At 34.8% G+C, this 27125-nt stretch overlaps 4 protein-coding genes across 4 annotated transcripts; all 4 read left to right on the top strand.

Moving 5' to 3' along the window:
* Window positions 1-8804: 8804 nt before the first annotated feature.
* Window positions 8805-10902, top strand: LOC110663906 (uncharacterized). The gene has a single exon (XM_021823383.2). It carries the CDS (start codon window positions 8970-8972, stop codon window positions 10773-10775), a length of 1806 nt encoding a protein of 601 aa, XP_021679075.2. The 5' UTR covers window positions 8805-8969; the 3' UTR covers window positions 10776-10902.
* A 3519-nt stretch (window positions 10903-14421) lies between these two features.
* Window positions 14422-17202, top strand: LOC110663903 (ferredoxin--NADP reductase, leaf isozyme, chloroplastic). Its single transcript, XM_021823379.2, has 9 exons — window positions 14422-14725; window positions 14838-15072; window positions 15350-15483; window positions 15708-15786; window positions 15971-16062; window positions 16152-16229; window positions 16518-16580; window positions 16677-16911; window positions 16996-17202. The coding sequence occupies exons 1-9, from the start codon at window positions 14621-14623 to the stop codon at window positions 17061-17063; spliced, it is 1089 nt and encodes a 362-aa protein (XP_021679071.2). The 5' UTR covers window positions 14422-14620; the 3' UTR covers window positions 17064-17202.
* A 583-nt stretch (window positions 17203-17785) lies between these two features.
* LOC110663905 (cold shock protein 1) lies at window positions 17786-18913 on the top strand. The gene has a single exon (XM_021823382.2). It carries the CDS (start codon window positions 17922-17924, stop codon window positions 18657-18659), a length of 738 nt encoding a protein of 245 aa, XP_021679074.1. The 5' UTR covers window positions 17786-17921; the 3' UTR covers window positions 18660-18913.
* Window positions 18914-19057: 144 nt separating this feature from the next.
* Window positions 19058-23715, top strand: LOC110663904 (thaumatin-like protein 1). Its single transcript, XM_021823381.2, has 3 exons — window positions 19058-22059; window positions 22191-22890; window positions 23042-23715. Exons 1-3 carry the CDS (start codon window positions 21882-21884, stop codon window positions 23175-23177), a joined length of 1014 nt encoding a protein of 337 aa, XP_021679073.2. The 5' UTR covers window positions 19058-21881; the 3' UTR covers window positions 23178-23715.
* Window positions 23716-27125: the final 3410 nt, after the last annotated feature.

Genomic DNA, 27125 nt, shown 5'->3' with positions numbered 1-27125 from the left:
TGCCCTGGTGTAGCAATAGACCATCATCTCTGATTGAGAATTCTGGTTTCTTGCCCTGTCGGACTTCTTCCATAAACTTCTGATACTTCTGATCATTCTGAGCAGCCATTCTAATCTGATCAATCAACACTGGCTGTACATGCCATGCAACTGCTGTTTGCCCATCATCATTAATCTCTAAACTGGCATGTAATGATCTCAACTCATGTACCATAGACAAAGGAGTAACTTGTAGACTTGCCATAGTCTTGCGACTTAGGGCGTCAGCCACAACATTAGCTTTTCCTGGCTGATAGTCTATCAAATAATCATAGTCTTTTATCAACTCTAACCATCTCCTCTGTCTCAAATTCAGCTCTTTCTGGGTGCCCAAATACTTCAAACTCTTATGATCTGTATAAATGTAACACTTTTCCCCATATAAATAGTGCCTCCAGATCTTAAGAGCAAACACAATAGCTGCAAGCTCCAAATCATGTGTTGGATAGTTCCTCTCATGCGGTTTTAGCTAGCGTGATGCATAGGCAATGACATTTCGATCTTGCATCAATACACAGCCTAACCCATTGTGAGAAGCATCACTATATACTGTATATTCTTTACCTGGAGTAGGTAAAGTCAGGACTGGAGCTTCAGTCAAACATCTCTTCAATTCAACAAAACTCTGCTGGCATTTGTTCGTCCACTGAAATTTTACATCTTTTCTAAGCAGTTTGGTCAATGGAGATGCCAACATGGAGAATCCCTTCACAAATCTACGGTAGTATCCAGCTAAACCCAGAAAACTGCGAATCTCTGTGACATTTCTAGGTGGCCTCCAATTAAGGACAGCTTCAATCTTACTTGGATCTACCTTAATGCCCTCTTCTGATACTACATGCCCCAAGAAAGATATTTCTTTCAGCCAAAATTCACACTTCGACAATTTGGCATATAGCTGTTTCTCTCTCAAAATCTGTAGTACAATCCGCAGATGTCTATCATGCTCTTCTGCATTCGTCGAATAGACCAATATATCATCTATGAATACCACAACAAACTGGTCGAGGTATGGTCTGAAAATAGTGTTCATTAGATCCATAAAAGCAGCCGGAGCATTAGTTAACCCGAATGGCATGACTAGGAATTCATAATGGCCATAGCGGGTTCTGAAGGCAGTTTTGGCAATACTCTGCTCTTGTACTTTCAACTGATAATAACCTGATCTTAGGTCAATTTTGGAGAACACAGCTGCACCCCTCAACTGGTCAAACAAATCATCAATACGGGGTAATGGATATCTATTCTTTATTGTCACCTTATTCAACTGCCGATAATCAATGCATAACCGGAGAGTACCATCCTTCTTCTTTACAAACAACACTGGCGCTCCCCAAGGTGACATACTAGGGCGGATAAAGCCCTTGTCAAGTAATTCTTGCAATTGCACTTTTAACTCCTTCAATTCTGCAGGTGCCATTCTGTATGGCGTTATGGAGATTAGGTCCACACTAGGCATAACATCAATCTCAAACTGTACCTCTCTTTCTGGAGGTAATCCTGGCAATTCATCAGGAAATACATCCGAAAAATCACATACAGTAGGGATGTCTCTTAGTGCTGGACTCCCCACTTGGGTGTCTATCACATGTGCCAAGTATGCTTCACACCCCTTTCTGATCATCCTTCTGGCTAGTGCAGCCGAAATGATGTTTGATGGCAGTAAATGCCTCTCCCCATGTATTACCACATCACCATACAAAGGGAGACCAAAAGTGACTGTCTTCAGTCTACAGTCAATCATGGCATGATGCTCGGCTAACCAATCCATGCCCAAGATGATATCATACTCTCTGAAGGGCATTTCAATCAAGTCTGACGGGAAAACATGTCCTTGGATCACCAAAGGACAATCTCTATAAATTCTGTTAACTCGGACCTCTTGTCCTAACGGACTAGTTACTAGCACTTCAAAACCCATTTGCACACATGGAACAGCAAGTGAACTAACTATGCTAGCACTAACATATGAATGGGTTGAACCCGGATCAAACAACACAAATACTTATTGATCAGAGATAGAGAATGTACCAGCTACCACATCAGAAGTCTCAGCCTCTTCTCGCTGTCTCATTGTGTAGATTCTGGTCGAAGCACTTCGTTGTCTGGATCGACCAATCGTGCCTTGATCGCTGAGCGGTGCCTCTACCTCTGCCTCTTCCTCGCCAACAGATGTGAACCTCTGGGAGCGGGACTGCAATAGATCCCTCGGCTGTAGTAGGAGCTGGACCATATTTCGGAGCACTAGTACAGTCTTTAGCTATATGGCCCTTGCCTCCGCAGTTAAAGCATGCTCCAGTGGCCCAGTAACACTCCCCCCCATGAATCTTGCCACAAGTCTCACAGGGGCGGGCAGAATATGAACCCTTGCTTGACCGCTGACCAGACCTAGGGGGTCTCTGTTCGGAGAATCGGCCCCTACTGAATCTTCCACCTCGACCCCTGCTGGGTCCACTAAACTTTTTTCTCTTTCCAGAGGTAGCACCAGAACTTTGTTCAACTGACTTTTCCCCCTTATCTTTTTCTGATTTCTCAGCTTTTTCTGATTTTTCTTTCCTTGGGGTAGCTTCTGATTCAATTCTCTCCAGTTCAAGTGCTTGCGACATAAGCTCTGAGAAGTTGCTGTGTCGAAATCCCACAACTTGCATCCTTATGCTGGGCTTCAAACCCGTCTCAAATCTCTTGCATCTTGCCTTGCTGGTAGTAAGGAGGCTTCCCGCATAGTGACTCAGGCGGGAGAACTCCCTCTCATACTCTGCCACCGATCGGTTTCCTTGTTTCAGACTCAAAAATTCTTGCAGTTTCTGGTCAACATACGCATCTGGGATGTATTTTTGTCTAAACTCTCTGATGAAGTCATCCCAGGTCAGCACTGGTGGTTCAACCAAGCTGTGGGGGATGGTCTTCCACCAATCATACGCATCCCCTTGCAGTAGAGACATGGAATACTCAAACTTCAGCTCATCTTGGCAGTGCAGTTTCTTAAACACTCTGTCCATTCTTTCAAGCCATTGCTCTGCCTCTAAAGGGTCCACTGTACCCTTAAATTCTACAGCCCCATACTTCAGTAGTTTATCATATTGTCTGGCTGGAGGCAGTGGTTGTGCCACAGGTGGTTGGGGTGGAGCTTGAACAGGCATACCCCCAGCCATTTGTTGAAACATTGCCGCCATCTGCTGTGCGAACTGTGCAGGGAACTGCGGCATTTGTGGGGCTGGTGCTGCTGACCCACTAACATTCGGTAAAGCTGGGGCTTCCCCTTGTGCCTCAGCTTCAACAGACTGCTCAACTGAGCGATCCCCTTCTTCCATTTCAATCTGAAGTTAGGGTATCTCCTGAATAAGTAACACAAGGAGATTTCCCTCCGTTAGTTCATATTCATGATGTAATGCACTGTATGTAACAAAAATGGACATTGAGCAGTTATACTTAACAAAGAAAAAACACAAATTCACAATTTAAAACATACTTCAAAAACTTGCTCTGATACCACTAAAACATGTCACACCTTACCCCTCTGTAAGGCATAACATGATCCCGTAGAATACCTAATGAACTACCGAACTTTACCTACCAATAACTCATTAAGTACCCTACAAAGGATTTTAAAACAATTTTCTTATTTTTGACAAGTGGTGAGCATTTTCTAGTAAGTACTTAAAACATTTAGTTGAAATTAAAACAAGTTAATATTTTGGTCCATTTTAGTTTTCCGCAAATTCTATAAAAATTTTGACAGAGTTTCCTCTGTATTTTGAGAAAACCGTTCTTCAAATACCTGTAAAAAGCACTTCTAAAAATTTTCTCAACCACTACTTCAAATTTCACAATCAAACTCAATAAATTTCTCAACATGCTAACAATACATTTCATTAGAGACAACACAATTTATATACATTCTTACAAAATTTACATCAAAAGAAATACAACTAAACTTTATTACAAACTTCATACAAATTTTTGTACAAGCTGCTCAAGACCCATTTTTACATGTCCATACATTTATGTGCAATATATACATCAAAAGAAGTATTTACAATTGGGGTATAAATTATACCCGAAAACTTTAAGCTGATGCTCCTCACACCTCAGCAGCTCAGTTTGCTGCTCTTCTAGTCTCTGTATCTGCGACAGCAATAGAAGCTATCGCTGAGTACTAGGACTCAGTGGTGCACAACATACTAAAATAATCTTTATGCAAAACTTAAATCACATTTATTTAAAAATTTGACTAAACACGAGCATTAAACACAAAAACATAAATTATGAGATTTTAATGCAAATCGGGTTCATTTCAAAGTATCAAAACACATTTCATAAAACCCACAGTTAGATCATGCCATTCGAAACAAATAGAATCTCAATAGCCAGAGGCTAAAGAGAAATCATATCACAAGGCTAGCTAGCTCAAATATATGGATATCCATTCACATCCTCTTCTACTGGCACACCTCAACACTTCTCCAGAGAAGGAATCAAAATTCGAAACTAATTACCCCCACTAGTCGTGCTAGTGAGGTGTTCAAATATATGGTCATGACACTGTGGTTTCAAAACTTATCTTAACAATTTGCTAAACATTGCTATTTCAAATATACACAATAACTTTCATCGTTTAATCAAAACATCATAAATAATGTCACAAATAAATTTTTAACAATTCGAAGCAAATGTAAAATACATATTTCATTAACTTTATCAATAACTTTAAAACATGGTGATGTTGTGCACAAACCTCAAGCGAGTCGCCTCTTAGCCTCGACTCCGTTCCTCGGGTTCCTTCCTGATATTCTTTTCAACTGAAACACACAATTTTACAATGTTTCAGTACTAGAACTTAACACAAATCCAAAATAAATTTAACTTCACATTTACTTAGTTCTAACGTGTTAAATTCGACGTTCTCGAAATTTTTGTGTTTTGGGTTACTATTCATTGCACTATTTAAGTCAAATAGTTGACTTTCTAAGGCTTAATAGGTATGAAAACTCCAACTTCACCCACATACCACATTTTGATCATTAAACTTGTTGGTTTTGATCATTTTCTCAAAGCTTAGGTCATTTTGGCAAAATTGCCAATTTTCGGTTTTGGTGCTCCGAAGTTGCACTGTTCCATTGGTCGATCTACTGTTGGAATTTGACAAAACTTCCTTCATAGAAAATGTTCCTTATTTTCTTAAGTGTATTCTCATTTTTGGATCACCTCAATCGGAGTTTTGTAGCTCAAGTTATAGCCAAAATAAGTTTACTGTTCACGTGCACTATTCATACTGGTATTTTGGGTCTGGCAGATTTTTGGTCCAATTTTGTTCAGTAATTTAATCAAGTTAAGTTCATAATTTGGTCTAACTTTCTTCATACAAAATGTTCTACTATGTCTTAGGTTTCCATCGGTTCAAGAATCACCTAAATCCGAGTTTCCTAGAGAGAGTTATAGCCCTTCAAACATTACTGCTCAAATAGAATTCTGCAGAATCACAGGTTTGGAAACTCAACTTTGCTCAATAATTTGAATGGGTTAATGGCCTAATTTGGGTTGGTGTTCTTCATAAAAGTTTTAGGTCTATATCATATCTAATTGCTGGTAAAATTTAATGTCATTTTGACCTTCCTAACTCGAGTTATGACCAAATGAACAGTTCTTTGTTCATTTGGTCGATTTAATGCGATGGCAGCTGCTCTCATTTCACTTTGGTCAATTTGTTCACCAAGTTTTAGTCAGTTTTTGGCCATTGTTCCTTAATGAAAATTGTGCTATTTTATGTCTATTTTCATCTCCAATTGTTGGCATATCAATTGGGCTTGTAAAATTTGAGTTTTGGTCCTTCAAAGTGGGTTTGGTCATGTTGCCAGCAGCATGACCATTTGACCTACGAATTTGATTTTCATTCCAACAATTCTCACACATCTCTTTGGTCATTATTGACCATTTTTCATCTCACAATAGACCAAGGTCATCATTTATGCATTTCTCCAAAATTTGGTTCACAAACCCTAGCCTCCAAACCCTAATTCACTTAAATTGTGCAATTAACTAAATTCAAAACTTTAAACTATAATCAATCAACTAAGTAGGGTTCCTAAACTCATTCAAACCCATTAAATTCATGCAATCCATACTCTCTTTAGGCTGGCCGAAATTTCAGTTTAGTCCTTCTCCCATGTTTGTTTCATTTCAAGTTTATTTACAAGCTTTTGATGCCACACTAACACTAATTAAACAAAAAAAATTGAAGTTTATAGTACTATACCTTGAGCAGAATTTTCTTCCTCCTTTTCTTCAAATTTTTCTTCTTTCTTTTCCTTGAATCTTCTTTCTTAGTTGCCCAAACAAGGTCTAGTTATGGTAGGACAATTTTGTATGGTTGGATTTTAGTTTTTCAAGCTCAAAAATGAGCTTTCATGGTGGTTTTGTGAGGGAGAGAAGAGAGTGACGTTTTTTAGAAGATGAAGATGACTTTTTGTTATTAATTTTTTTCTTTTCTTAATTTATTTTAGTTGATGGAAGACCACAAAATCCCATTTAATAAATAACTTAATTAATTTCTTATTGACATCATTCATGATGTCATCACCTTTGACTTTTCTATCTTCTTCTTCTTCTTTTTTTTTTTTCTATTAGTTCTTTAATTTAATTCTCGATTCCGAAATTTTCTTCTCTCCGATTTTATTTTACAGTTAGGTCAGGAGTCAGCTCTCGGGGTCAATTGACCAAATTGCCCCTCGCCGATTCATCCCGGTTTGCAAATAATTTCATATTTCTTCCGGCTCCCTGACCTAATTATTTGACTGACTTAACAGTTCTTTTTCATGATTTTCTCTTTTTCACTGTGTTCATAAGGGTCCTAAGGACCGTGGGGTCACTTTTTACGGTTCGAAATTTGAGTTTAAAACGACTTCGCAGTCGTTCCCGAGGAGGTCACCCATCGCTGTGACTCTCGGCTCGTTTAACTTCTTATGTTCTGTTTTTCTTGTTTATACTTAACTAATTGAACATTATTAATTATTTGTGTTTATGACTTCTCTAATTATCTTAAGTGTGGCCCTAATCCCAATAATTTTTCGGACCGACACCGGTCATCGGAACAGTGAAATATACCAGGCTATACCAATAGGGGTGTTACAAAAACATCAAGTCAAACTTTGTTTACCATTTATACTTTTCAAACTAATGTTTAAATACAATTCAACACAATTCAATCATTTCATAAAATACCATAAAATATTAATCCAAATTTTTCATTGCATATTTTGTATTGCACCATCAATAGCATATTTAACCTTTGCATAATACAAGTTTCACAAACTTAAAATCAAGGTAAATACAACTTTCAGCTTTCAAAATATTTTGCTGCTAATGGTCAAAAATACTTAACTAACAAAATCCTACCTCTCTAACACTCCAACTTCACCTCACAACAAAGACATGCACCAAAGGCTCACTTTCCCCATCCAAATTTCTCAACTAAGATATACACTATCAAACACCAAGCAACCACCTTCCATTTTCTTCCTTTTCTCTTAGCAGCTTCAACTTCTCTCTTTTCTTTATTAATCCTTTTCAACAGTCCAAAAATAATTTGGCTCGATTGAAGTGGAATTGGATCATCAAACCACTGGAAAAACCCACAATGATCTCTACTCTGAACAAACAACAACGCAATTACTGTTTCCCCTAATTAACCCAAAACAAAAAACTCAAAATATCTCATAAAATCAAAATTACTTATTCCGTAATTTCTGCAAACATAAAAACGTCTCCTTGGGTTACCTCCTGACCAAGAAGTATGCAACTCAGCTTCCATGTTGCAAGTGCATCTTAGAGCTCTTAGATTCATCATCGCAGATCCTTAAGAATGGATGAAGGAATTTAAAATAGCAAGGGACAGATAATAAAGGGATTCAAAATTTGAAAAAAAGAAATTTATTAGCTAGAGCAAAAATTAGAAGAAATGTGTAAATGGGTTGCATGTTTTAATATACAAAAGATTTTTCATATCTTTCTAAGAGAGAGGATTTGGGTGACGTGAATTTATTTTCATTTAAAAATGACACCTTGGACTAATACGTAAGCAAGTCACCGAAGCTCACATCGAATTTTATTTTAAAGGACTGTTATTACAATTAAAATGAAGTTAAATGATTTTATTTTAATAAATTGAAGTTTAAGGATGAAATTAAAAATACTCTCCAAATTTAGGGCGGACTGTGCAATTAACCCTAATTATTCAGGACTGTGCATTCGTTTAGGGTTGTGAATTCAGTCAATTATATTATAAATTAAATTAAAAAACTCAAAATCAATATAAAAATGAAATTAAATGGATTTTAATTATAAAAAAAAATTCCAACTCGGCAGCCCTACCATGGAAACATCCGCAAAGCAACAAAGAACATTGAAATCAGAGAAAAGCAATGGGTTTGATTGCTGATTATTCATATCCAAAGTCAATCGTGCACAAGAGCAGACCTAGTTCACACAAACACTTAGATCTTGTTTAGGTATGTGAAAAGCGATAGAAAGAAAAATAATAAGCGGAAATAAAATTAAAAAGGTTTTTTTTTATTTGAATAATAAAAAAGACAACTGGGAAAAATTTATTTTATTTTTTAATTATTTTTTGATTTAAAATAAAAATAAAAATTCAAAAAATTAAAGTTACTTATTCTTTATTATTTTTTTTTTCACTCTCTATTTTTTATTTATTCAAAAAAAAAAATAAATGATAAAAAATAAGTGATAAAAAATTTACTTCTTTTATTCCCCTTCCCTTTTCAATAATTTATCCACACAGAGTGTTACAGGTTCAGCACCAGATGCTGATAAAGCAATAGGTTTGAAGATTTGTGTCTTGGGTTTTTGATACTGAGTTCTTTTATCTGCGAAGATTTTCTGGGTTTTGTGTTGGTCCACTGTGAGGTTTATCCATGGCGTACTTGGTGAAGGAAATCTTGACAAAGCCTGTTCAACTAGCTGACCAAGTAATCAAAGCTGCTGATAAAGCCAGAGCTTTCAAACAAGACTGCGCTGAACTCAAATCCAAGACTGAAAAGCTTGCCTCTTTACTCCGGCAAGCCGTTCGAGCCAGCTCCGACCTGTACGAGCGGCCTACACGCCGGATCATTGACGACACAGAGCAAGTCCTTGACAAGGCTCTGGCCCTCGTACAAAAATGCGAACCTAACGACCTCATGACCCGCGTTTTCACCATACTCCCGGCAGCCGCGTTTCGTAAAATGTCGTCTCAGTTGGAAAATTCGATCGGTGATGTGTCGTGGCTTTTGCGTATATCGGCGTTGGCTGATGATTGTGATGACGAGTATTTGGGATTGCCTCCTATTGCTGCTAACGAGCCAATTCTTTGTCTTGTATGGGAACAGATTGCGATTCTCTATACTGGGTCACCGGATGATAGATCCGATGCTGCGGCTTCGCTGGTTTCGCTGGCGAGAGACAACGATCGTTACGGGAAGCTGATTATTGAAGAGGGAGGAATTCCGCCTCTGCTGAAATTGGTCAAAGAAGGGAAGATGGAAGGCCAAGAGAACGCCGCAAGAGCGATTGGTCTACTGGGTCGTGACCAGGAGAGCGTCGAATCCATGATCCACGCAGGTGTCTGTATTGTGTTTGCGAAAATACTCAAAGAAGGTCCTATGAAAGTTCAGGCTGTAGTGGCTTGGGCTGTTTCTGAGCTTGCGGCGAATTATCCCGCATGCCAAGATCTTTTTGCCCAGAATAGTATAATTCGGTTGCTAGTTGCCCATCTTGCATTTGAGACAGCCGTAGACCAGCATGTTCAGAGTACCATTCCTATCAATAAAGCCACATCAGTCCTTGCAGTTGTAATGGCAAGAAATCACTTGAACGCGAGCAAAGCAATGGATGAATATGATAATTATGATGACCAGAAGCATAACCTGCCCCCTTATCAACTGAAACTTTCTGGTACAGGTTTTAAAGAGGAATTTGAAGACCCTAACACCAAGGCTAGAATGAAAGCAATGGCAGCTAAAGCACTATCCCAGCTTGCCAAGGGCAACTCCTCTATATGCCGTAGCATCATAGAGTCAAGAGCATTGATGTGCTTCGTAGTTCTCTTGGAGAAAGGATCAAAAGATGTTAAATGCCATTCAGCCATGGCTTTGATGGAGGTCACAGCAGTGGCAATGCAAGATCCTGATTTGAGAAGATCCACATTTAAACACAATTCACCCGCTACAAAAGTTGTAGTTGATCAAATTGTGAAAAATCTTGAAAGGGAAGAAGATTCTGACATAATCATCCCATGCATTAAGACAATTGGGAATTTAGCAAGGACATTGCGAGAAACAGAGACCAGAATGATTGTTCCATTGGTTAAACTTCTAGCCGAGAGTGAAGATGAGGTTTCTAGGGAGGCTTCAATTGCCCTCTCAAAGTTTGCCTGCACAGAAAACTATCTCCACCTTGATCATTCCAAGGCAATCATACAAGCTGGAGGGGAAAAGAGCCTAATCCGACTTGTCTATTTCGGCGACCAAACAGTTCAACTCTCTGCATTGTATCTCCTATGCTACATTGCCGTGCACGTCCCAGACAGCGAGGAGCTTGCACAGGCTAAGGTGCTTACAGTGCTAGAATGGGCATCCAAGCAATCGTTTATGAATCAAGATGAAACAATTGAATCATTGCTAGAAGACGCCAAAAGCAAATTGGAGCGTTATCAGTCCAGAGGTTCAAGGGGATTCCATTGATTTCTATCAATATTTATAGTCTTTTATAATTTTTCTTGTTTATTTTTTTCAGCAGTGTCATTCTAATGGAGTGTACATACAGTTAGTTTTCTTCTTTTATATAAATATGCTTCAATGCATTTGATCCTTTTCCTATCTGCAACTTGATGCTATGAATTTTATGTTCATTTTTAGGACTTGGGGCCATATAAATGCTCTTGAGTTAATTTTGAGAAATTTTTAATGTATTACTGATATATAAATTAATGTTGAGAAATCTTTTAGTATTAAATTGAGGTTTAATGACATTTAAGTGTATTATAGATAAATTTAGTGAGAACAAGCTTTTTTTTTTTTAACAGATTAGTGAGAACAAGCTACAATGTCTGTGATGATACAGATATAATTTTTACAATATTATTGTAAATAAAACTTTTTATATATATATTTTTTAAACAAAGTTACTACTCATAATTTATTACAAAAGTTTTTTTTTCCTTTGTTTACAAAGGTAAAATATATTTATATAGTTTGTGGATAAAAAAATTATGATAAATTAATAAGATAAAATGAACAATTATGGTTGATTTTTGACAAATTATAATTTAATATTTAAAAATAATTAAAATAAATAAAATTTTAAAATTAAATATTGTACTTAAAAAAATTAAGGTTCCACTATATTATTATTAGAGTAGTAATTCAAAAATGAGTTTTGATATATATGTTCTATATATTTTTTTATATATAAAATTAATTCTGTAACATTATAAGTTGTATTATTTTTTAATAATAATAATATAAATTATTTTTTTGACTTATTATCAATTAAAAAAATTATATTCTATAAACTTATGTTGTTGAAATATTTACAGTATCTTTATAGTTTGCTCATTGCAGATAAGACGAGATTAATATAATTTACATGTTTATAATCATGACGCCAATTTGTTTCTTTTTGCATGTTTCAATGCATAAATTTCAATAATTCGTCATTCAATTTTAATTTTAAGAACTCTAACATAGCCATCTTTAAATTAAAAAAGATAATATAAAATTTTTAAAATTTTATACAATAAAATTTATTTAATTCTCAATAATTAATTTATAAATAATACATTAATATGATCAATTATAAGCAATAATAACATAAATAATTATTATTATTTTTTTAAAGTAAAATTTCTCTATTCAATTATTTCATATATATTATTTTATTATTTTTATACTGTTAAAATTTTTTTATGAGTAATTTATATAATAAATCATAACTGATTTTATTATTATCATATAAAATAAAAAAATTATCTACATTATTACTATTCTATATTTTATAAATTGATTATCAAATAATAGAATGATTTTATTTTATAAAATTTTAAATTTTAATAAATTTTATATTATATTTTTAAATTTAAAAACGTTTTAATTATAATTCTTGAATTTTGAGATAACTCTTCAAATTTATCCTGTTTCAATCGTACTTGGTAGACAGCTTTTTGAAGATTCTGATGAGACTACCAGCAAGCAATTTTGTGAGGATACTGATCAGTTGATCTTTCTAAAGATGCCACTTATAAGTCCAATACCAAACGGTTTTAAACATTCATAATTCTTTTGAGTTATTAGGATTTTTTATTTTTTTCTTTAGTAGGGAATAGGGAAATAGAAACTTCAATATGAATTTGTTAAATGAGTAACATTCTTTCAAGAATCAAGATTATATAAATTATTAAGAAGATTTTTAATTATATGATGAGTGTAATATTTATATACATGTCTTAATTATTTAGATTATGAGCAAGCACTTTGTATTTTAATCAAGGATTTTAAACCTGGCTTGGTAAATGAATCTTGAGAAATAATGATTAAGAGTTTAAGATTTATGCGAGATTAAATTATGATTTGATTAGTATATTATTGATTATATAATTAAATTAATAATAATATTTTTATATATTTTATAAATAATTATTAAAGTAATTAAAATGTAAATAATAATATTTTATTATTTATAATAAAGAAATACTTAAGATTAAAATTTTATAATAATTTATTCAAATAAATGTTAATTTACTAATTATATAACATAATAAGTAGAAAAATTTTATATACTTTTTATTATATGACAAATAATAAAATAGAAAAATAAGTTAATAATTTGTGTTAATATACTTGTAAAATGAATTATTGATATTACTAATTATTAAATTGTAATTAAGTGAAGTTTTTTTTTTAATTTTTTTTCAATAGTTATAGGTTAGTAATTATTGATTCTTTTGCATTAGTATAATATAATTAAGTTAATAAAAGAGATAATTGATATATATATATATATATATATATATATATATATATATATATATATATATATATATATATATATAAAATTATTGATATTATCAATTATTAAATTGTAATTAAGTGAAGTTTTTTTTTTTCAATAGTTATAGGTTAGTAATTATTAATTATTTTGTGTTAGTATAATATAATTAAGTTAATAAAAGAGATAATTGATATATATATATATGTGTGTGTGTAGAGTGTGGTTATTGTTGTGGGAATTTTTTCTATGTTCAATTCTTTGCAGTGCCATTTGTAAATAATTTTTTTTATTGAATAATTAAATTGGATTATTCAGTTTTAAAGTCGGTTGGAATAATTGGTTCACACCGATTTATGTCAATTTTCTGGAAAAAGAGTTTGATAATTAAACCAAACTAAATCAGACTCTAATTTTTTATTAAATCAGTCCAATCCGAATTTAATAATCATGATTTTAACTATAAAATGGTTTGGTTTTGAACAAAAAGAGCATTGGTTGCCCTTACAGAATGCTCTATAATTAAGTACTCACATCACACCTCAAGCCATCAGCAGTTTTAGGGATTCAAGTCTAAAGAAAGAATATTTCCTTTGATTAGTGTGTATTTTATAATTGTTTCTATATGTACATAGAAAAATTATATTATAAAGGAGTAATTTCATATAAACAAATATAAAATGATAAGTTAATGGATATATTTATGTATATATAAAATATGTCTATTGGTTTGTCGTTCTATATAAAATATTTCATATAAAATCATTGTTACTGGGCATAAATATTTTAGAATATATGTATATTAAATTAATTTTTTTAATAATTTATTTTTTTTAAAGGTAGATATATACTTATTATTTAATAACCGAATACTCCCTTTGATATAATCGAATACTCCTTTTAATAAAATCGTGATAATTTTATTAAGGTATTTTAAGTACGTTAAGAGAAATGAATATAATCACATTTTAATTTCTTTCGTTTTTTAATTTTATAATCATTAATTACAATTTTTCATTTGAATATTTAATTCTTCATTTATCTAGATATAGCATAATAAATAATATATAATTGCAAAATATTATAGAAAATAAAATTACAGTCCATACAATGTGCGGCCCATCAAATTTTCTTTCGTTGAACAACAAATCAAATATTTCACGAATTTTTCTCCAATTACCCTTGAATCTTCGATTTTTACTTAAATCTTAATATCGACAATTGAAATAATAAAAAATATTACTTTACAAGTACAAATTCATCTTATTTTTAAATATTTCAATAAAATATAGATTGTTGTAAGACTTTATAATATAATTGCTAGCGACTAGCGGGAGTCATACATTACATTACTGGCTTATCCTCACATCAACCACCGCATTGGCCTCAAAATCTCATCCACGCAAACTCTAATCCATTTCCAACCGAAAAAAATCCTGCTGCCCTTCTTTTCTCACTTCTTCTGCAGCAACTCACAACCAATTGCTAGAAAGGAGCTTCCTTTCCTCTTCTTCTCCTTCTCCTTTTTTACATCATCACAACCATGGCCGCTGCAGTAACTGCTGCAGTCTCTTTTCCTTCCTCCAATTCCATTTCTCTCTCCTCAAGAACTTCTCTCGTAGCTCCAGAAAGAATCACCTTTAAGCAGGTAATGTAATCCTGTTTTATGGGCATGATGTGTTCATTTAGAGAAGATGGTTTATAGCATTTTTTTTTTTTTTTTTATGATGGAGCTCATGAGATGGGGTTTTCATATTCAGGTTCCTGTTTATTTCAAAGATGTTTCTGCTGGTGGGAGAGTGGTTTGCATCAGAGCCCAGGTCACCACTGAGGCTCCTACTAAGGTTCAGAAGGAATCCAAAAAAATGGAGGAAGGTGTGATCGTTAACAAGTTCAAGCCTAAAAACCCTTATATTGGTAGATGCCTTTTGAATACTAAGATCACTGGTGATGATGCTCCTGGAGAAACTTGGCACATGGTGTTCAGCACTGAGGGTATGGATTATAATTCTCCTTTTTGTTTACTTGTGTTTGGAATCTAATAAAATCTTTAAAGGATGTATTGGATTCCTTTCAACTGATTAGTAGATTGTTGAATTCTTGATATATTAATGCAAATCATCGCATTTGAAACATTATATTTCAGAATTGTTGCCACAAACAGACGTAATACTGAAGATTTAACAAAATCATTTCTTCTTTATGATGTTTTTGAGGTGATTCAATAATATATTGTCGATCTTGTTGAGCTGAGTGGTATTGGGTTGTTTAGGAGAGGTTCCGTACAGAGAAGGGCAATCTGTTGGTGTAATTCCAGATGGCGTGGACAAGAATGGGAAGCCTCACAAGCTGAGATTGTATTCAATTGCCAGCAGTGCCCTTGGTGACTTTGGAGACTCCAAAACTGTGAGCTGCTTATTTGATTCATATTTGTTTCCACATCTTTGTTTCCGATGTATATTATTCTTGAAAGGTTCTAAAGTTCTTGTGAAATTGGTATTTATAATGAACATATTTTGACACAAGCTACTTAGCAAATTTAGTTGATCGTCAAAGAAATCAACTTGTCTTCCATTCTTTTTCTGTTGTTTTTAGTTCAATGTTGGTCTAATACGATCATATTTGTCCAGGTTTCCCTCTGTGTGAAGCGGCTTGTGTACGTCAATGAAAAAGGAGAAACTGTAAAAGGAGTCTGCTCAAATTTCTTGTGTAAGACTTCCTTCTTCTTTCTGTAGAATTGCTTCAGTGATATGCCCTGATTCCCTGAATCCAGAAGTGAAATATTTTGTCTTAAAGATACTTGGCATATTTGAGAATTAACTAGAGACAAGACTACAAAAAATTGCATCAGAAGCGTTAACTAACAATCCAGCTATGGTTCATTATATTTCAGGTGACTTGAAACCTGGATCTGAAGTGAAGATTACAGGACCAGTTGGAAAAGAAATGCTCATGCCTAAAGATCCCAATGCCACAATCATCATGGTAAACTTCAAAGCAACCTCAATATCAATGTATCTCCTCTGTGTTTAACAGTATGCTAAGTTTATGATTCCAATATAATAATTCTGCAGCTTGCAACTGGCACCGGTATTGCGCCTTTCCGAGCGTACTTGTGGAAAATGTTCTTTGAGAAGCATGAGGACTATAAGGTAAACAATTGCCACCATATTATTTTTGTCTTAACTGAGAATCTCACTGACATAAACCTCAATAAAGAACATACCATGTTTAATTTTAATCCCAATAAGATCATTATCCATATCTTATGATAATGAGTCTTTTAACATAACAGTAACCATTGTTAGAATTCACCAACAAAATGGGATATCAGTTCTTTATTTATATATATATATATATATATATATATATATATATATATATAACACTTCAAATAATCATTTAATAATTAAGTCAATTTTTTTCTTGATGCCTTTTAGTTCAATGGTTTGGCATGGCTCTTCTTGGGTGTCCCCACAAGTAGTTCATTGCTGTACAAGGAGGTGAGGCAAACAACTTCACTGATCATCTAATACATTGAAAGAAATGGTTCATATGCATGAAGAATGAAACTAAACTTCCTCATGCTGGATGGGCAGGAATTCGAGAAAATGAAGGAGAAGGCCCCAAACAACTTCAGGGTTGACTTTGCCGTAAGCAGAGAGCAAACAAATGAGAAAGGGGAAAAAATGTACATCCAAACTCGCATGGCTCAGTACGCGGAAGAGCTGTGGGAGTTACTGAAGAAAGATGACACCTACGTCTATATGTGCGGATTGAAGGGGATGGAAAAGGGAATTGATGACATTATGGTATCACTGGCAGCTAAAGATGGTAAGAAATACATCGCTTTGATCACATCAAATTAGATGATAATATCAACTTTGCCTCTAACTTCATCTTTGTTTTATTTATCAGGCATTGATTGGTTGGAGTACAAAAGGTCATTGAAGAAAGCAGAACAATGGAATGTGGAAGTATACTAATGAACGAATACTTGTAAAAAAATCTCCTCCTTTAATTTTGAGTATTTCAAGCAGGCAACCTATAATGATATGTTTTCCATGTATTGTGTGGATAAACAATATCATATGACTGTAATTTTTCTCTTAATATTTTTTGCTATTTCTAGAGGAATCAAAGATCATAGAATAAATAATGGAAGCCAACTTCCGATAGATCATCATATGATCATCATTTTTAAAGATTGGGAATATATTTAGCATCACAAATCTCCTTCCAAGAAATAATCATTAAAACATGTGGGAAATCCCCGGTTTTGTGGTTTAGACAAAAAGGCCAAAACCTCAACAAAGGTTTTAGTGAAATTGCTTGAATTAACACTCACAGAATGATGTGAAACTGTGTTAAGAGCATAAAACGTATACTATCCTAAGATTTAATTGTAATAATTATATAAAGAATATGGTTGACACTCTAACCATGTTCAACCTAAAGGGACCATATCATGATCACCAAACTCATTGATCAACCCTGCCTAAAAAAAAAAAAAAACTCTGCATTATTCCAAAAAGTATATATATATATATATATATATATATAGTTTTAAATATTAGAAAATTATTTAAGATTTAACAAAAGAAAATTGATTTAATTTGGCAGACCGGTCAAGTGACAACTCTCCACATTTTGGGCCACCCATGATTTAGCCCAAAAATACGATTTAGGAATAAAAAAGGCGGTGGCTAATTAGCGATTAGGGTTGTCTTAGGATCAAAGATATAGATCTCCTCATTCTCTCCCTACTATAAAAATCTAAAATTTCTAGATCTTGCTTCTCACAGCCTGCTCTCTCTGTCCGGCTTTCTTCGTTTTATCTATCAATGGCTCAATCAATGGCCGAGGAGCAGACGGCAGTGAGATCCACCGGTAGGGTCGTCAAGTTCAGTGATAGGAAGGGTTTTGGCTTCATCAAGCCCGATGATGGTGGCGAGGATCTCTTTGTCCATCACAGTGCTATCAAATCTGACGGTTACCGCTCTCTTGTTGAGGACGATGTGGTTGAATTCACTGTCTCTCTCTCTGCTGATAAATACCAAGCGATTAACGTCACTGCCCCTGGTGGAGGGGCCATTCAAGCCCCTACCAAGGGAGGGGATGGTTCCTCCAAACGCGGTGGATTTAGCGGTTCCTGGAACAGGAGGAATAACGGCTATAGTGGTGGTAGCGGGTCGGCAGGTTGTTACAACTGTGGGAGCCATGGTCATATCGCTAGGGATTGTAATGATCGAGGAGGCAGTGATAATAACAATAGTGGTTGTTTTAAGTGTGGCAATTCTGGGCATTTTGCCAGGGACTGTCCGCGAGCCAATAATGGTGGGGGGAGTGGCAGCGGCAACGGTGCTTGCTTTAGCTGCGGAGGTTATGGGCACTTGGCTAGGGATTGTCCTGGTGGTGGCGGGACCTGCTATAACTGTGGAGGTTATGGGCACTTGGCTAGAGATTGTACTAGTGCTGGGGGAGGTGGCAGGTTTGGTAGTAGCGGTGGTGGTAGCACTGGTGGATGCTTCAATTGTGGAAAGGAAGGGCATTTTGCTAGGGATTGCCCTAACAACTCTTGACTGAGGGAAATAAAGAGTAACAGTACATATTTCTCTTTTTTTCTTTCTTTGTTGGTTGTCTTTTTTGGGATTTTGCGCCTTTTATTCCCCTCAATTTATACTTAGGATTGTGTTGATGCAAGTTGGTAATCTCTGTTTGGTGGAGGAAATTTTCGCAGTTTTGACGAATATATATGGTGGTTCGGATAAAGATTAGGCTTTATTTTCATAACCGTTTGATAATTTTCTAATGAAGCCCTTCTCATTTTTATCAAGTGTGAATCAATTTATTATTCTGTTAAATATCTAGAACTTGTGATGGTGATGGCATTGGTGCATTGATATGTTGTTATTACCTGAAGTTCAAATTTGGATCTTGCATGATTTAATGGTGATTGGTTCTTCAACTTCATCTGTATTTGTGTTAGTCCAATCACCGACCGGAAGTTGTAATATTTATTTGCAATTGCTTTTGTTACAAATAATATTAGAACTTGTGGGTTTTGGCGTTGGGATTGGTTTTTCACAACTGGTGGTTGACTCACATGGTAGTGAGCTTGAGCCCCACAGATAGCTGTTATGGGAGCTCAGATTCACAAATTGAAGCAACTTAATTTGACGACCCAAGTATAAGCTGCATGTATGTGTTCCTCCTCATTGTATGTTAATGACTCCTCTCGAGTTTTTGAATGGTTTTACCATATGGAACTTCATCTTAAATGCCCGTTTTACTAATTGGTTGCTGATAATTTAACGTAATGCTTTGGAGTAGACTGGTTGTACTAGTTTTATATATTAGACTGTCTCCATTACTTATATTGCACAAGCTGGTAGAACTTGTTATGTTGCATTGCATCAGTTGAGAGCTGGGTTTAGCCCAAACTTTATATGGATGTAACACATTATGTGCTAGGTTAACATTTTTCCACTCTTAGAACATGGATGGACCGGAGGAGTATCATGCATGTCATACACTCCCAGAATCATTAGGGGATGTATCTTTCCTTTTTTATGGAATGCAATTCGACATACATTTTTGTTCCTTTTATTTTGGGTAGTTTTAGCGATGAGCTTGGATTTTACTTTTATCTTCTGATGTATTAATTTCTGTATTAATTTGGCCTTTGAATATTAATTTTGATTGGAATTTTCTACATGTCCAATTATTTCCGTCATTCATGTGTATTGCTTTGTCAACTTAATGAAGCACTAGTTTGCAAGCTAGCATATATTTAGTGAAAATTGCTTGATAGTAATGGCGACAGAATAGCTAAGATTATGTATACATTTGTAATACACACTTAGTATTTCTGCATGCGAAGAACTGGTAGATTGGTCTATCTTTGCATGTTTCAACATGGAATATGATTGGAATGTAGAAATTTGGAAATTTTTAGACAGGGAAGCGGACAAGATTTCATTGTCACGGCCTTATGCGTCAAATGACTGAGAGTATAGACTTGTACTTATAATGGGGATGATCGCTGGCATGAATGTCTATCTCCAGCATTCACATTCAAAATAAATGTTGGAAGTACTTTTAGCTGGTTTCTTCTCTATATTTTTTTGTCTTTTTCTTTCGATAGTTGCTTTCTTACGAACTAGATGTGCTGTAATCCTATGATAGCAATTTTTTTTCATTGCTATCATGAGGGGTCTGCAAATTGGTAGAAGCTTTTTCATTGCTTGACCTACAATGTTTTAGGCTTGGTTTGATCATCTCTTTTTTTTTTCTCCTGCTTTTTTGCTATTCTAATGTGCAAATAGCAAAAGGCCAAAAAATAAAAAATCAATGGTTCATTGGCAAAAAAATCCTCTTCTTTTTCTGATGTAGTTACAGAGAGAATATGGTTTGCCTTTTCAATGTAACGTGGCAGGTGTGTGCCAGGCTCAAAGAAGCAAGCAATGCATCATCTTATAAGGACTTACCCGATACCTGGACCTCTTTTATTTTTCATAATCAGGCTTATCCTATTCCTGAACCTATATTTCATAATCAGGTTGGTGCTTCAATCTATCCGGCTGCTACAGTTGATCCTTAAATGGCCATTCTGGGATTTGGATATGTTGATTTTGCCTAGGCCTGGGGAAGGGTTTTAGCCTTTTAAGTTGGGTTAGTCTGGCCATCAACTAAACCCTTAATCCAAGTTGTGGGCTTGTATATTCTAACAGCAAAGCGACATTTTCCATCCTACAGTGAAAAGATTAGGATGGATTTGTGCTAGCAAATAGCAATGGTCAAGTTGCTTCCTTGTGAAATTGAAATAAGAGTAGCCTGTTTTTTAAAAAATTGCAAGTTGCAAGCCGTTTCATCTTCTCCAAGGGTCAACTCACCTGATAAATTTGAACTTCATCTTTGCAAGTTAATGACTGGCTGTGCACAGAACTTGGAATGAAAGCTATTTTGGCCCCTTAAATTTTTTATCCACGTTCAATTTTATCTACATTTTTAGTTTCTAACTTGATTTACTCTAACCTTTTGATTTGAATTAGCCCCTCTTCCCACAGAAATAGCATATAAATTATTTTTTAATATTAATTAATAAAAAAATGAGTTAATTACTGCTATAGTTAGACTAATTTAAGTTTAAATTTAGAAGTTTAAATTCACTATATTGAAAATTAAAAATGAGTAAAATTGAATATTGATAAAAATTTCAGGGCAAAATTAACTTTCTTCCACAGCACTTGCATCCTGAACCCTTAAACCTGAAGCCTTAAAGCATAACTTTCCATCCAACTGATTGGTTTGACCTCTGGACTCTGTTTCTCGTCTTTCAAATACCTTTCCTCGAATGAAATCTAGTACTGTAGAAATATAATTTAACTTAACCAGTCATGTGCTCCAATCTCACATGGCATGTATTTTCAAAAAAAATAAAAGAAAAATCTCACATGGCCTGTTTTGTTCTCTGTAAATCTTGGAGGCCCTCGCCGCCCCTTCCTGAAACTGTAAGGATGGGTCATTATTATTTCAGAATTTGCAGAATCTCAACGCATCCTTTCCATATTCCAAAAGCCTGGCGTACATATTAACGTTTTATTTATTAAATTTTGTCAATTTTCTCTGCAATTAGTCCTTCATTGTTGAAAGGGGGACGGAACAAACACCTTTCCGTTTGCCCTAAGAAACCGCGCACACACAAACGACAAATTAGTAGCGCTCTCTGACCTACTCATCATATAGATTGGGGTGCATGTGATTGCTTATAAATAGGTCCCCATGCTCCATACTCTCAGCACATGAAATCCACTTTCTTTCCCATAACCTTTTTATGCCTATATATATATATATATATATATATATATATATATATGTATTCTCCTTTCCATTCCCAACCCTCCGTACCAAATTCTTCAATGGCTCCCACTCAGCTTCTCGTTCCTCTGTTCTTACTTAGCTCCCTTATCATGCTTTCAGGTGACAACCACATTTAGTCGTCCCATTTTGCACTTATTTATTTTTCATTAGTCTCATAATTAAATTCATTCACCGCCAGGCTAATTGAGCAATTTATATATGTTTTGTATGAATTGCTGTTGTATTTACAGGAGCATATTCGGCTACATTTACATTCACAAACAAGTGCAGCTACCAAGTTTGGCCAGGCATACTCTCAAACGCTGGCACCCCACAGCTTCCCACCACAGGCTTCGCTCTCCAACCAGGTGAATCAAACACCATCCCCGTGCCAACTTCCTGGTCTGGCCGTTTATGGGGTCGCACTCTCTGCACCCAAGATGCCAACACTGGCAAATTCACTTGCCTGACCGGTGACTGCGGCTCCTCTACTATCCAATGCTCCGGAAACGGCGCTGCCCCTCCTGCCACCCTAGCAGAATTCACACTTAATGGAGCTGACGGGCTGGACTTCTACGATGTCAGCCTTGTCGATGGATACAACCTGCCAATGCTAATAGAACCACAAGGGGGCACTGGAGGTAATTGTACGATGACCGGCTGCGGTGCGAGCTTGAACAATGCATGCCCGTCGGAGCTGAAGGTAATGGACAGTGAAAACGGGGAGAGCGTGGCGTGTAAGAGCGCGTGTGACGCTTTTGGGGACCCGCAATATTGCTGCAGTGGAGCATACGCGAACCCTAATACATGCAAGGCCAGCTCTTACTCGGAGTTCTTTAAAAATGCTTGTCCTCGAGCTTACAGCTATGCCTATGACGATGGAACCAGCACTTTTACTTGTGCAGGAGCAAACTACGCCATCACATTCTGTCCTTCTCCTTCTTCTACCAGGTAAAAATTACTTCCAAAATTTAATCACATATTCTATATGACATATTAATTTTTAGTTAATAATTTAAAATTTTAAATATTTAATTATAAAATCAATTTTTTATCTTTTAACAAGTTAACTAAAAATTAAACTTGGTGACGGTGGTTGCAGTCTGAAGTCGGCAAATGGGCAGTATCCAGAAGCTGTGGAAGTCTCAGCCGGCACTCATAGGACGTCACCCTATCTGATTGGCGGTGCCATCACCATTTTGGCGGCAAATTGGAGATTGTGGCAGCTGTTCTTTTGACCATGCCATTCACCACTTGCAAAAACAGGCCAAGCCCTTTTCTCACCTGCACAAATTCAACAATCCTCTTATCGCCCAGCAATCAGATGTAAATATACCGATGAACTTGAAGTGGGTCATGACCTTTTGTGCTTTACGAATCTAATATGATGAAATTGGAAGCTGGCCTGCATTTTGTGTGATGTCTCGTTTGTTGCCCAACTTGGAGAAAGATTTTGGGAGTTACAATATGATTTGTGATGAAAAGGAATTGATGGAAATTGGGAATGTATCACAACACAATGGACAAAAGGGGTTGCCTGCATCAGCAGTCACGTTTCTGATTTGGAAAGGGACACAGAAACAGAGACATCATAGTTGCAGAATCAAATGAAAGCATAACAGCAAGTGGATGCATTAATTTAATTTTCCCTATTGATTTGCGGATGTAATATTTTATTTTTGGCATACCATGAACATTGGTTGGATTGTGTAATTATTATATTTATATTAACTTTAACCTATTAATGCCAACTTTGATTAGTTCATATTCCCTCAACTTTTTATCTTATTCTTCTTTCTTTATTATAATATCATACCAAATTCAACCGTCCTAAAATTTTTTCATTTATTAAATAGGAAATTTTCTTAATCTAATTTTTATTTCTATTCTTTAACTTTGAGGACAGTTGCAAATATTTTACTAATATATGAATGGTGTAGGTAATTGGCGTAGTAAGCTAATTACTTCTTTATTATTTCTTTGAGATGAAAGTTAATTATTGTTTAATAATCAAATGTTATGCTTGTCTTTTGAGTGTGGTCTTAAATTCTTATTATTTTATTGAAATTTAATAATTTGGGTTGTTCATTAATTTTAATAACACCTTAATTATTGGGCAGGCATCCTTTATCTTTATATGTTAGTTAAATAGTCGGTGGTCGCAGTTACTGACATAGCAACTAAAATAAATGGTTCGTTGGTTGCAATCTGTGGGCAGTAGTGAGCTCGCTATTGGGTTTAGGCTTAGACAGGGCTGAATCCATTAGGGCTATGGCTGCTTGGAGTCCACCAATCCGACTTGGAATATACCAATTTTGGGCCTCATTACACCACCCACCCTTGATTTTCTTCGTTACTCAATGCAGAATCTTCATTTCTAATTTAGATTTTATTGAATTATTTTTTTATATTATTAATTAAATGTTTGATTATTTGAAAAAATTATTGGCCATTAATATTATCCATTATTTAATGTCAATTATAATGAAGATATTCTGTCTCTCATTTTAGACTTGCAGGTATTAAATTTATCCCAATATATAAAATTTCAAGAAGAGTTTTGTAATACATTATTCTCAAATTGATGAGTGTAAAAGCTTTTCTCAAAAAGGGGGTGGTGAATAAAAGTTGATTTTTGTTTAGCCAATAAGCTCTAATTATTCTCTAATCGCACTTGGGCCTTGAAGTCCAAGCAATGAAGATGAGTATACGTACAAGGGAACAAAGGTTCTTAAAAGGGACAATCACAAAAGCGAAATGCAATTTTGAAGGTCCATAGGAATTGGATACCAAAAACAACGAAAAATGAGTGGATAAGAATGCTCTTTCTTTCTACATTATTATCAAATTCCTAAAATATTTCTTTCTTATTAAAAAAAAATTAATATTTATCATTTTTTAAAAAGAATTTGAGGTGTTAAATTAGTAAAACATGCGGTTGAAATTCGAAACAAGGGTCAATGCCATGCATGTAAATCAATTTATTTAAGTTATGGAGAGAAATGAGAGTCTCTTTATCACCTGCAATCTTAATTTTCATGCTTATTATGTGGTGGGACGACATTAATTTGTTTGATTCTGTTTGTTTCATGTCATCACTATGAATAATTTTGCTTCAAGAGTCATTATCTTGCCACATGCAGAATCAGAATCACAATCACAATCTTTTTTTTTTATATATATAGGCTACTCAATTAAATATTTAATGGAATTATGTATACAGGATTACCATGATTTAGGTTGAATTGATGAGATAAACTGACCAATTATTTGACGTTAACTGGGTGAGTGGCTACAGAATCTAGCAAGCTAAGTTGGGCATTGCACAAGAATGACAAGAACCTCTCTACAGCAGGAGATGGATCCAAGAGAAAATATGAAACATGTAACATCCATGTGATGCTGGTGTGCTCAAGTTGCTCCATTCATTGTTTCTTAATTTTTAAATTGAATCAAATTATATTCAACCGGCAGATCAAATCATTGATTTTAGCAGGATCCCAATAAATGACAAATCAATTCAACTATGTATTATTTTTTGGTCCGATTCAATTTCAAGAATCGGTGGGAGATGAAAGAATCATCTTTTTCTAAAGGAAGGAGATGAAAGGAAGCAGGATTTGAACTTGCAACAGTTTGAAATACGAGATAGATAAATAGAGTTTTCCATACTTATTCTACAATGAGTTGTTGATTTAATTTCACTTGGAAAAGCTAGCCCTTGCATGCCTTTGCTTAATTAGCAACTAAATGTAATTTCTTGTGTGGTATGAAAACATGAATATATATACTTCGATACACGCATGGATTTGCTGTCACGTTGAATTTAGGGTATTAAAAGGTAGTTTTAATCTTTATTTTCTTGGTTATTTAAGTTTTTCTTCCAACTTCACTTCACATAATGACTAGTAAAGCTAAGTTTAACAAGTTCAAAGTTTCCGGGCCCAGGCTTAATATAGATAAGGTAGCTGCATTCATAATTTCAAAAGGCAAATCATTTCTTTTACGTCATTCATTAATTATTGCTTACATGCTGTGATAACCCAAAAAAAAAAAAAATCTTTAATTCAATTAATTTTTAATTATTATCGATATTTTCTGTTATATAATGAGATCTCTCTTTCTTCTCACAAACTCTTCAATCCTATTTAATGAAGTTTGAATTTACACTCTTCTGAGATTGTAGAATGAAGGCTAATTTATCAAAGCTGTAGTGATATCATAAAAGAAAGCCGTATTAAAATAAAAATAATAACACTAAAGAGAATTTTGATACGTTAATCCAGATAAAAGAATATAACAAAAGGATGATCATCCGTATAAACTAAAGGCTATGCCGATGATCTATACACCACTTATATCACCTCCTCCACCCCATGCATATACGTTTGCCTCCACATCACCATTAATTTCTATCCCTTTGACTCCCTTTATTATTAATGAATTAATTACTTTCCCAATCGCTCCGGCATGCTATGTCCATCGCCGGGAATTTTCACTGCCTCTCCTCTTCCATATGTATATGAATATATCCTCCACCATCCAATATTGTACGTTTAATAATGGCATCGCATTAATATGCATTCAAATAATCGAAGAAGCCTTTTCCTGCCTTGAAAAACAAGTGACACAAAGGATATTCCAAAACCCTTTCCGGAAAGAATGATTTTACTTATGGAAATGGATTGTAGTGGGATGACGCCAAGCTTTAATAAAGAAGGATTGATGGAGAGAAAAATGAGTAAGAAGGATCATGAGATGATGCCCATAGGGTAAAGAAAAGAGGAAAAAACATGAACCATCCATGGGCCTGGGGACCTTGTTGAGAAGGATGTTGATGGAAGTGTATATATATATATATATATATATTGAGATTCAAAAGGATGAAAGCACCAATCTCCTTACTGATAAGAAGCCATTAATTGCAATGCTTCTTGTGATAATTTCATCAAGTTATCATGCATATGCTACGTACTTTGCACAGAGCTAGCTAAAACAATCCCTCCCACCCACCACTTCTTTTTTTTTAAAAAAAAAAAAATGAAATGCAAAATAATTTCATTCGTTAAGGGAGAAGTATAGAGGTTCAAATACAGATAAAAGAACAACGATCAAGTTCTTAAAATGACTACCAAATGTTCACTACAACAAATAACCTTAACCAGTCGTTTGTTTTTTTTTTTTTT

Source organism: Hevea brasiliensis, chromosome 9 (genome assembly GCF_030052815.1).
Source record: "Hevea brasiliensis isolate MT/VB/25A 57/8 chromosome 9, ASM3005281v1, whole genome shotgun sequence".
Taxonomy (NCBI): domain Eukaryota; kingdom Viridiplantae; phylum Streptophyta; class Magnoliopsida; order Malpighiales; family Euphorbiaceae; genus Hevea; species Hevea brasiliensis.
Note: the sequence above shows the minus strand (reverse complement) of the source record. Positions and strands in the feature narration are given on the sequence as shown.